General features: G+C 43.1%; 1 protein-coding gene across 4 annotated transcripts in view; it reads left to right on the top strand.

Annotated features, from left to right (window-relative positions):
* Positions 1–12,261, top strand: part of ripor2 (RHO family interacting cell polarization regulator 2) — a 64,882-nt gene that overhangs the window by 47,839 nt on the left and 4,782 nt on the right. For 2 of the 4 annotated variants that reach the window (XM_086177669.1, XM_086177670.1), the window contains exons 7-18: positions 1,810–1,959; positions 3,053–3,116; positions 3,426–3,469; positions 4,106–4,231; positions 4,913–5,061; positions 5,995–6,124; positions 6,580–6,726; positions 7,052–7,795; positions 7,888–8,072; positions 10,524–10,686; positions 11,184–11,316; positions 11,868–12,029. In XM_086177669.1, coding sequence (XP_086033795.1) covers positions 1,810–1,959; positions 3,053–3,116; positions 3,426–3,469; positions 4,106–4,231; positions 4,913–5,061; positions 5,995–6,124; positions 6,580–6,726; positions 7,052–7,795; positions 7,888–8,072; positions 10,524–10,686; positions 11,184–11,316; positions 11,868–12,029 — 2,197 coding nt within the window. Of the gene's footprint in view, positions 1–880; positions 948–1,809; positions 1,960–3,052; positions 3,117–3,425; positions 3,470–4,105; positions 4,232–4,912; positions 5,062–5,994; positions 6,125–6,579; positions 6,727–7,051; positions 7,796–7,887; positions 8,073–10,523; positions 10,687–11,183; positions 11,317–11,867; positions 12,030–12,261 lie in introns of all 4 variants that reach the window. The other 2 variants (XM_086177672.1, XM_086177671.1) reach the window with 2 other exon arrangements.

Consider the following 12,261-nt stretch of genomic DNA (forward strand, 5'->3'; position numbering starts at 1 on the left):
GGTTTATTTTTCCATATCAATAAGATGAAGACAACATAATCAGATTATATTACCCACCCCTTTAATATTCACATCCTTGCAGAATTTCACCGTATCATAACCCCCCATGTGATTTGAGCCCACCCACCACGGCAAAAACATGTCCCCCCAACATGTTTGTACACGTCCACATACAGTCACAGGATCAGCTTTCTCAGACATGGCAGTGAAACAGTGTTGGACATAAAGACGCCCAAACAAACACTCCGAGAAGTGGAGCCAGAATGGCCCATTTTCTCCCTTGTCTCTAATGAACGCTATCAAGAGCGCCAGGCATCAATATTTTAATGCTTCCCATCAGTCTGGCTGCAGCGTTTCTCTTTGATGAGGCTCACCAGAGGTGTTTTGTTTTGCCTGGATGATGATCCGATCATAAGTGGTTTCGGGAAGTGGGAACATGAGACGGACAGAACACCGAGAAATTGTGGTGTTGGTGCATTTTTCACAGGAGCTACTCGGAATGACTCAGCAGAAGTTTTTTTTATTGTAACTGAGCTGAAGTCCTTCTGCCAAAGAACTGTGCTTCAATGTGATATCAAAATAGGGGCGTTCTAGTGATAACTTGAATGTGGATTTTGAGGTTTTATTATTCATGCAGTATCTATTGTATCTACACTGCTTTTCCTGCACTCAGAGTCGCAGGGGCCATAACCACTGTGCCAACAGAGTTATATTTAAAAAAAAAAAAAAATCCTCCAAAAATGAGTGATGACATCTACTAACACAGCCAGCCAGCCAGAGTCCTAACATGTGACTTCAGTCTGTCACTTTTTCTGACCTGGATAAAGCTTAAGGCCCATAGATTTAGATATAGAAAGTTTAGAAAATGTTATTTGCACAGATGGAGACTCTGTGGATCAAGCAAGAACCTCATCTGGTGCTGAAGTGCCTCCACCCAAAGCAGCATGGTGGGCCGCCGATCAGTTCTAGTTCACGCTGGGAGGCTGTACGTTTGCAGCCGTTCTCTCTCTCTCTCTACCCAAGTGATTGGTTGGGCACACACACACACACACACACACACCTGTCATCACCTGTCCTAAAGGCCAAGGCCTATTATCCTGCCTCCTCTGCAGCTCAATATTCATCAGCCTCGGCAAACCGAGGCTGAACTGACGTTTCCAAATGAGCTCTAAACAGCGGCTGTCGCTCCCTCGCTTTGGGAGTTTCCCACCGGGCCGCAGACTGGGATGGGACAGCCGTCCGCCACCAGAGGCTGCAGTTATGCTGAGACGTAGCAGCTGTGCCGGCTCACTGGCCTCTCACGGCGTTCGTCTCCATCCTGTCCCTCCTGGCGAGTCTTGATATCAGTGCATCATCCTTGCATTGGTGCGACTGTGCCTTTCAACTTTGCCGGGCGTTTCTTTTTCCACCACCACTTTCTCCTTACTTGAATCCGAAGATTGCGAAACACAACCTCTGTTTCCTTTTTTTTATTTCAGCTGTTTTTATTTTTTTTTTCTCTTGCCAAAACTGTCTTGATAAAAGTTAGCAAATGCAGCAGAGGCCCAAAGCTGTTTGCCGACTCAGTTTGATTTGAACACATCCGGAAAAATTAGGATGACAGTTGAATGTTTTTCATAAGTTTGCTTGCTGCCCAGGGTTGTTTTATTTTGTTCCTTATGATATTCTTTACTATAGACAAAAGTACTATAGACAAAGTACTTAAAGTTTGAAAGATAATCGTATAGACTCTTTACGATTATCACAGAAATGCCCCTCTCGTGTTGGCGCGCCAAAAAAGCTTTTTCGCCCCCCTTTTTTTTTTTTTAGGTGGACGAGCTGTACGAGGCTTTCTGCATCCAGAGTCGTCTGAGGGAAGGCGCCATCCGGATGAAACAGGCCTTTTCTTCATCCCCCTCCACTAAAGGCACCAAGGAGAGCATTGCAGAGGTCAACCGCCGCTACAAAGAATACACAGAGGTACTGATGCAGAGCATCATCAGCAGTAAATGAAGGATATGTTTTAATAATGCCTGTCTGTTGTTTTTATCATAGCAGTCAGCAATCTCTTACCCAGAATATTCTCCTCTCTGTCACTGGGGACCAAAGACATCAGAAAATAGGCACATCGAAGTAATGACTGGAAATGATAAAACTTATATTGTTTTTGGCAACTAACTGACTCAATGATTCAGCTCTAAAATAAGCAGGGGTCAGTGGTGCCTTTTTCCAAACTTTATATGAAAATCCCAAATGAAGTCAAACCCGGGGAGTAATATTTGGGTCAAAAATAAAAATAGCAGTCTTCTTTAGGGTGATAACTTGTCTAGAAGAGATAGGATTGGGTAAATTAAACCTTGATTGTAGATAGTATGAACAAGTTACTACATCACATTTCAAACTGAATCAACAGGCGGCAATAAACTACCAGTATATTTACTAATACAGCGAGAAATACTTTCTTTTGACTCCCATATTATCAGTGGATAGACTGAAATTATCACCTGAAAAAGTAAACTGTTGGGCTAAGCAATACGAACATGCTTTCTCTCTGTAACTGTTGCCAGATGAAAAGCTCCGGGATGAGAATGTAACTGAAAATGCAACTTGCTTGGACTTGCTGTTTGTAGCTTTGAGTGATTTGTGCATTACAAATTCATTACTGCCCTGTTTGTCTCTGTTCCTCTGCTGCTGTTGCTTTGCACAGTTTTTATGTGTTGGGTTTATAAATGGAGCTGCTTGTTCAGGCTAAAATGATCTGTTTACGCATGATTCCTTTAAAAACTGGGTCACACATGAGAAAGCTCACATTATCCCGAGGTGCAAACACTAATATGTAGAGCCACATACTTACATCATGACCTTTTTTAGACCCCAACATCTATACACATATACACACACACACACACACACACACACACACACACACACACACACACACACACCTGTCATCACCCCTCCTAAAGGCCGAGGCCTATTATCCTGCCTCCTCTGCAGCTCAATATTCATCATCTTGTCCTGTGTGACAAAGTGCTCCTACCGGAATTGGTCATGTCATTTCTGTCCTTTCCAGAACATGAGCACCTTTGAGAGTGAACTGGAGAACCTGCTCGGAGAATTCCATATCAAAATGAAAGGTGAGCTCAGAACTGTCTCGTCAAATGTCATGTTATTATGTTCGGAGGCTGATGTTCTTTTGGAAAGGAGGCTTTCACCCGGTGCTGATTCGGGTTATTTGATGACGTGTGAGCATCCTACTATATTGCCATTTCAGAGAATTTCCAAATATAGTGTCTTTTTAAAGAAGAAATGCAGACTGCCTCCACCTTATAATGGACACAAGATCTATTTATTTATTGAGTGAAAATGCAAGGAAATAGAAAGTCTTCCGCTTCTTCTTTCTTCCCTGTCATGATGATTGAAAACCTTTATCCTCTCTTTGACAGGTTTGGCAGGCTTCGCCAGGCTGTGTCCAGGAGACCAGTATGAGGCAAGTCGTTTTTCAATCAGCATCCCAGCAGGACAATTTAATCTCTTAGTTAAAAAAAAAAATACAAGCTTCGGTGGGGTTCAGAGGTTTCCAAGTGGCCCCGATAACCTGCACATAGCAGGCAATGGTCTGACCCTCTGTCCGCAGGAGGGCCCACAGTCATACAGCAGCAGATATGCTTGCTTTTAACGATATATTAGTGTGTGTGATGTCTGCTGTTTATTTAAGTCCGTTTGAAGCATCGACTGGCCACATCCTCAGAAATGATTGCAACATGTTGGCAAGATGGCGGTTTTCCCATGAACGGTTCGGGTCAGCAGAGACACCAGTGTTGGGAAACTTAAGTGGAGGTTGATAGACCAGCTTTATGACCACCAGCATCCATACAACAAGCTTGTTATAACATTTATAAACCTTTAAAGGTTGATTGTCATTAATGGAGATGAAGTCAATGGGCTCCAAAAATCCATTGAAGTTAAGGGGAAGCTATTTTCATTGGGGAACTACCATTAGCTCATCCTGTTCCCCCGATTCTGAAATATTTAGCTCCTGAGTGAACTGGCGGGTATCAAAGTGTAATTCTGTCTGTAGATTGTGAGTCATTCTGCATCTTCACGCCGCCTTCATTGTCCTTAGATCTTCATGCGTTACGGTCGCCAGAGGTGGAAGTTAAAAGGGAGGATTGAAGTGAACGCCAGGCAGAGTTGGGATGGAGACGAGATGATCTTCTTGCCACTCATCTCTGATCTCATCAACATCAAGGTAAAATGAAAGCATCGTAAAATGTTGTAAATAAGAAATTTACAAATAGTTGTAAATATATGTGTTTCAGGGTAAAGACTTCAGAGGTTTGGTTTTTGTATATCATATGTATCTGTATATCTCCCCAGGATTGTTTAGGGGTCTAAAGTAAACAATTTGAGAATCACTAGTCAATTTTCAGAAATTCAATCCATTGTTACATACAAGGCAAAAAAAATGTACAATCTAAAATGTTGTCATTTTCTCCACAAATTGATTTTGAAGTCTGGAGAAAATATCATAGGCAGTGGCTAGAAATTAGTTAGAAAAAAATGATTAATAATAACTGATTTACCTAAAAGGGTCAAGAAACAAAAAGTGCTAATTAAAAATCGCTCTAAAAACTCATTTGAAGCGTGTATTTTTCGGAGAAAAAGTAGAAAGAAAATTGTATTATTTTATGGTTTCAGGGAAAAGACGGGGTCAGAGGTCACTGGCACCCTCATTTATTGGGGCTGATTTAAGCCAAGAAAAAATGCAAAAGCTTGAATCAGACAGCTGAGTCATGGGCGACTTCGTGCTCATCTTTATTTTGTTGAGTCATTTCACAGGTTAAGTCTACAGGTAGCGGGTCTCAGCGTCTCCTGGCAGACTATTACTCACGGACCCATGTAGTAAAAAAAAGATATGTGCTGCCTTCAGGTGACTGAGCTGAAGGGTCTGGCCACTCACATGCTGGTTGGCAGCGTGATCTGTGAGACCAAGGAGCTGTTCACTGCCATGCCGCAGGTGGTGGCTGTGGACGTCAATGACCTAGGGACCATTAAACTCAACTTGGAGGTCACATGGTAGTAAGTACTGGTATATTTTAAAAAAATATATTTTTATAGTTGCACTGCAGCCAACCAAAATACAACAGATGAAGCAAAATACAATAGGGAGTTAAGGAAGTATAGATATTATCTCTAATCTATCTGTCACAAGACAGGATTTAAGGTGACCTTTTAAAAAAAGCACCTTTTGTTCTGTGTCCAATGTTCTATTTCAACCCCTAACAGTTTTAGTTTATGAAAGTGGAAAAAGTCCATTATTCTGCAATTTTTTTTTCCAGTGTTTATGAAATATCACAAAATAACAATCCCTATCTAATGTTTTGGTTCTACCCTCCCGGCAGAGGGCAGCAGACATTTCTGTCTGAGAGGACCAATTGTTACTGTCTGGTTTTCTAGACCATGAGAATATGTGCTGTGAAAATTAGTGTTCACATGATTTTGAGGTTTTACTCCACCTGGTGGGGAAACGTGATCATAACAAGGTCATTCATAACATTTCATGAATCCTGGCTCCTGGAGACTGGGGGTCACGGCCCCCCAGGCAGCTCGCCTAATACACGAGCCTGATTTTTAAATTAGCAACAAAAACAAAAGACCTGCTGATTGATTGATCTGCTCAAAGACTTACACCCGCATTGTCATTTATGAAGTCTTTAAAAATGTTTTGGTGGTTTGAGGGTAAATCTAATCTAATCATAAATGCAATTCTTGTTTTCACATGAAGTCGTTTTGTAAAGACATGCATCTTTGTTTGAACTGAAGATGGCCCTTCATGATGACAGGATTTAAAATTATAATCTCCTGATGAAAAGTGGTCGGGTTTCTATTTGGGTGTTAAAGCGTTCACACGATTTTTTTTTTTACAGCCCAAGGTACAGTATTGACATGACTTCAAATCAATAATTCATCCAGCAGGCAGGTGACATCGCCTCTCTCGTGGTTTCTTTTCAGCCCGTTCGACGTGGAGGACTTGACCCTGTCATCTGGAAACGTGAGCAAAGCAACTGTGATCCAGAGACGAGTGTCCATTTACAGCCAGGGCACACCAGAGACACCCACCTTCCAGGACACCTCCTTCTTCGTGAGTCCGGCACACACTCCTCATTTAGATTCATTTTCGCAGAAGGGAAGCGGCAGCCGCTTTTCCAGAAATATTATGGTTTTCATTGTAGCTTCAATTTGAAAGTATTAGAGGCCTATAACCTGCAGAACTGGACTGGCTCTCTGCTTTGCACACCTCGACACCCCCTGCACACATGGCTGCTGAGACCGTGTAGAAATGTCAAAAAATGGCTCTCAATTTTGACTGTTTTTGAAGTTGATGCATTAAAATGTATGTGCTCGTGCTACCCCTGAATTAACCCTCACCCTAATTTCCCTGCTATCCTCCTTCCCCTTTTGCATTCCCACATTAAATCCCCTCGCCCACACTCTGTCCTACTTTATGTTCATGCATTCCTCCTGTACCCCTACTCACTTGCCCTCACTTGAACACCCCAACGCCTTTTCCCAACCCCCTGCGTGCATTGCATAAAGAAGTGGCAGCCATATCCCGTGGAGCGCCAGCGCCTCTCCTTCCTGCACATGCTCCGAGACACCCTGCTAGAGAAGCTCAGGCGCAGTCGCTCATTTGGTGACCTGGCCTCACTCCGGCCAAGGCCCAAATCCAGTCTGGAGGTCTATGTGAGTGTGTTGTGGCCCCTCAACCCTCCTAATCCGACTGTTGTGTGTCCACTATGATGTAGTGGGGATTTGTTCTGCTGCTGCTGCTGCTGTGGTTCAGTCCTTATCAGTTGGCTACAAAATGCCATTTGTGGCGATTTGCATGTTTCTCTGCATGATAAATTGCCTGTGTTCTGTGTTCAGAATTTCCTGGCTGGTTGTAAGTAATCAGAAAAAAGCATTACAACCTCGGGCATTCTCTCTGTTATCTCTGACGTGCAGTGATGTATAACTCATCTCGGTTTATTTTTGTTTTTACGTGTATTTACTCTGTCTTTCCTTTCAGTCCACTCTACCAGATGATGTCTTTGAGAACGGCGGCTGCGGCATGGCGCAGTGCAAGCGTCTCTCCTTCACCTTCTCCGACACCTCCGGCTCCACGCCCAGCCCGAGCCCGGCCCCCAGCTCCCAGTCCAATCCCGAGATCACCGTTACTCCTCCGGAAACAGACACCTCCGCTTCACAAATCCTCCCAACGAGAGAGGGGTCCATCGCAGAGGAACATTTGGTCGAGGAGGAGGATGAGGAGGATGAGGAGACAGGAAGCAGAGGGAGCGGGGACAGCGGGGACAGCGGGACCAGCGCCAGCCTCGCCAGTGATGAAGCAGAAGCGACAGAGGATTCGGAGTGGGAGCGTACGGAGTCCCAGAGAAATTCTGGCTCCAACTGTGGCTCAGCTGCCCCGTCCTTGTGCTCTGACAGCCACCTGTCTACTGTGGCCCCAGAGGACGTTTTCTTGGACCACCCGGATGAACTGAAACCTGTCGAGCTGGATACAGAGGAAGGGGGCAGCCTGACCAGGCAGCTGGTGAAGAGGCTGACGTCAACAGAAATCGCTCCAGAGAGTGGCGGCCACACGGAAGGGGGAGGAAGCCTTAGCTGGGCCGGGGAGGGGAGCAGGGCTTTCCTGGAGAGCAGCCTGGAGGAGGCCATCCACAGCCTGCTGATGAAACTAGAGTCCCTGACTCACCGCTGCCGGGAACTCCAGGACCTGGAGCAGGAGGTGATGCGTCTGGAGGACCTTCTCAAGGTGACCCAACTACCGCTCCGATCGACTTTAAATGAACCGTTTATCTAAAAATGTCTTCCGATTGTTAATCACCATCGTCCCCTTCGCCGCAGTGTCGACTCCCTGGCCACAGGAGCCGCTCCTCCAGCCTCAGCCTGACCGTGGAGAGCGCCCTGGAGAGCTTCGACTTTCTCAACACCTCAGACTTTGATGACGAGGACACCGGCGACGATAACGCCGTCCTCAGCCTCCCCCCACAGAGGTCTCCGCTTTTTGATGCTGACGGAGAGAGAATCGGGTGAGTGGAGGCCCAGGGGAACCACCGACATAGACCTTGGGATGACGCAGTCTACAAGAAAATAAATTTGATGCCAAAATGACTCTAGTTCTTGTTTCCCGCCACCTTTTACAAAATACAAGTGCAGAAAGAAAAAACCATGAGCCAAAAGTAATTAATTCCCAGAATTGTGAAAGTAAAAACAGAGCTCATATCTTCACATAAGCTGTTTTGTTTTTCAACAACCAAAGCAGAGATTTTCAAGCCGGCCTACAAATCTGTCTTTTAAAGTGCGAAGTAAATACAGATAATGTTTGAGAGGAAATCTATTATTTTTTGACATTTAAGAAAAAATTGCAAACTCTCAATATTGGTGTTTTTATAATCGTGTAACATCAAAGCGACATACTTGCTGAATATTTAATATATTTAAGATCTGATCAGGACGTTTTATTTAGGTTTCCACAATCTCTAACACTCAGGCTAACTGTGTTTTTGGACGTTGGTATTTAAGTTCAACCAAGATTGTGACATGAATACCAGGACAAACAGGGTTATCATGGCAACAGCAGAGAATATTAATATTGTATTTAAACAGTGTGGTAGGGGCAATACATGTATCTCAGCTGAGTAGTTGGTCAGGCTTAGCACACGGGATGATTTAGTAGAAACTCAAAAGCTAAGCTAAAGTATAATGAGAAATGATTCAGTAATTCCGATAAAATAAACAAGAATTCACCAAATCAGAAAAATCTGAATTTGATCTGTAAATGATGAGAATTTTAAAATGAGTACCAATTGCTTGCATTTGTTTTGAATGACATTTCACCATAACCTAAGGAGACCTGATGTGTTGCACCACCCCTGTGCTCCCCCTTGTGGATATTCGGGGGGAGTTTCCCCCCCAGCCAGCACTCCAAATAACAATCTGTCCCCACATTATTTTCATATATGTGTAAATCTGAATGTTTTCTAATGTCTAAATTTCCTGAGGGAGCAGTATCCCCTTCAGTTACACCGTTGTCAAGACTTAGTATGCTGCAGTTTAAATCCCCCACATAAATAGACATCATCTTCGTCGGAGGGCTTTTAAATCCGGGCCAATAAATATCTTAAAAGGGAACGAGAAACAGTTGCTCTAGAGAACAACTCTGGAGATTAGAAACAAATGAAGGCAGTAAACCATTTCTGAGGAAGTTAATGTTATATGGCATTACCGTTTTAACGGCAGATCCTAATCCGCTCTGTCAGGTTCTTCTAATATATTTCTGTTTATCAAAATGGTGACATTTCAAATAATGCAGTTAGATATTATCAGGAGTTTGATTTATTAATATTTGCTCTCTTTCCAACCACGTTGGTTCTACTGCAATTATGCAGTTGTCACAGGTTTGCAGGGTCAGGCTTTCACCAGTCACTCTCTTCCTCTGGGACCACACCACCGCCACCCTTTTCTGTTTGGTGTATATATTTATATAAAAACTTAGCGGTTTGCAGTTTCGAAGCTCCGGTACCCGGGTTGATCTTTGATCCCTGACACAGCATGTGGATCAGTTCGAAAGATCAACAGTTCTTCATCTGTTCTGACTCCATATATCCTCTCCGGACTTACTCCTTGCTGTCGGCTCCTGATTGGTCCCTTCTTCGTCCTTTACCTTATGTGGGTTTGTTTATTTCTGATGAACAACATCTGTAACAACATCTGTAGTCAACTATTATCCTCATCTCATGATCCACCGAACATCGTCCTACCTTTGTCTCTTATTGACTTGACCACTTTCCTGTATGTTATTGCTGTCTGGTCAGCAAATACCTGTTCCTCCTTTTCCATCACCCTCTACTTGACCTGGTCATCTCTTCTCCCTATCAAAATAGCCTGATGTCCTCCACACGAGTTACATCTTAGTCAGCTGCCTGCAATTGCCTGTGCATCTCATCCAAGACACTCATCGCTTTTAATGGCTCTCCACCAAGTTGTTCCGCTTTACAATCTTTTCAAGAGCGTCATGCGCCTCTTTAATCTGCAAAGATAACAAATCCTCGACTCCTCTCCTTTCACCTTCTCCACTCCCTCTGCATCAAAACAAACAGCAAAACAGGCTCTGTTTTTAAACAGGAGCGTGCTTGATTTGCCTCAGAATTGTTTTATGTCACAAAGAAGAATTGGGCCAATATTTCAGTCGCATTCTCTCCTCAACCTTTTGGTTTTAAGGAAGCTACATTATTTTTGATTTTGGTGATTGAACCTCACCGCATTTCAATGAATCATTAGGATTACATATCATAACTGCCTGTACGTGAGACCTGCTGTCAATATTTGTTTTCCGTCATTTAAACAACAATAAGATTTTGTTCGATCGGCATCTGTAAACATGTCACAGAAAACAATGTGAAACATGTTAGACTGTAGTTGTGGATCTGTGCTGCTTGTGATGTTGACTCTGGGTAATTGTGTGTGTGTTTTGTGTTCAGTGGCCAGCATCCAGAGGCCAGGGGACACCTGAGCGAAGCCCTGACAGAGGACACCGGGGTGGGAAACAGCGTGGCAGGAAGCCCCCTTCCACTCACCACAGGAAACGAGAACCTGGACGTGGCCATTGTCATTCATCTGCAGTACTGCTACCACCTCATACAGGTAAAGACAAAGGTCAGGTTTAAAGAAAAAAAGCATCTATCCAAATGGGACTATATGTTAAGGTTGAAGAAGTTAGATGGCTACATTTCTATACTTGCTAATGTTTATAATAATCCTTTTCTAACACCTCATGAACTATTCCATCTTGATCTTCATATAACGTTCCTCCCGCTGCGTTGGTGCCAGATTAAATGTCACAGCGGTTTAGCTTAGCAGCAGAGACAGTGGGTGTTCATGTGAATTTGCATTTGCAGAATGAAAAGCCACAGCAAAATGAGTAAATCAATTTGAACAACACCCCCTTATTTATCTTCACCTGGTCATGAAAAGGGGATTGATTTCAGACATCTTTCTTTTTTTGTATCGTCTTAAAGATGGGGGCGTTAACAAAATAGCCTCCCGTATTCCTGTAAAATAACTGGATTTAGCTCAGTCTGGGGTCCAGATTATAAATTTGGCGTGTCAGATTTGTAATTATCGTCTCCGTGCCTTGGCAGGTGTTGACCAGCGGGGTCGGGGTGTGGCAGCGTCGTGGCCTGCTGCTCAAACTGTCCGCTCAGACTCAGCTGTTGGAGGAGCTAGCAGACATCAGCGTGGACAGACTGGGGACCATCACATCAGCTGCTGACGGTGGGTCTCATTTAATACTTTGGCCGATGCATTAAGCTAAAGCTCAACTGGAGGGAACATTGTATTTATTTTGCATTTGTCTGGTTTTATGTTATTTTATTAAACCTGTTGCTGGTTTGTATTTATAATGATAACGCGTAATGTTTCAGATAAAGTAATGATATGATTAGGTACAATTTTATAGGTACTCTGATTAGGTACTCTGCAAACTATTTAAAACTAGCACTGTAAAATACAGCATTATAATTGTCTTCCCAGGTATTTTTTAGTAATCATGTGAAAAAATTTGATAATATATGACTACAAAGTATTGAGATGGAGCACTACAGCAGACATTTTGCTCATAATACCAATGTGCATTTCCCTCAATTTAGTTGCTTTATTTAATAATACTTAATAAGTATTATTATTTTCAACAATATTATTTCATGAACATATATAAGGAGAATGAGTACCCCAGGTGACAGCACAGGAAGCCTTATTTTTAATAATTAGTTGCTGAACCGCTGTTCACAGCAGTGTGCTGATAGTTTTTGCTCTTCCTCTGCCAGTTCTGCCGGCCCTTGCTGAGCTTCAGGGGCTGATGACGCTGTGGTCCGACTGTAGCGGGTCTGCAGGGCTTTTCCACACCACACTGGACAGGGTATTTAACCACATGAATGAGCGCTATATGGCGACGCTGCAGGAAAGACACCCGGACAGTTGGGACACAGGTTGGTTGATTTTATCGTCTACCAGAAAAAAAACATATATTTGAATTACTTCCATGTGACATTACAGTTCCTTACTTGATTCATAAGAATCAGACTGGGCAATTAATGTACGTATTTATTAAATATCCAAACTGTTTTTTTTTCATATTTAAAATTTAAAAAACAGGAAGTTATTCACTTTCAAGAGATATGGAAACATTGGTCTTCTGACCTCAGAAATATACGTTAATTA

The sequence above is a fragment of the Fistularia commersonii genome, chromosome 30 (genome assembly GCF_037954325.1).
Source record: "Fistularia commersonii isolate RoL2024-O1a breed Wild chromosome 30, RoL_Fcom_v1.0, whole genome shotgun sequence".
Lineage (NCBI taxonomy): Eukaryota > Metazoa > Chordata > Actinopteri > Syngnathiformes > Fistulariidae > Fistularia > Fistularia commersonii.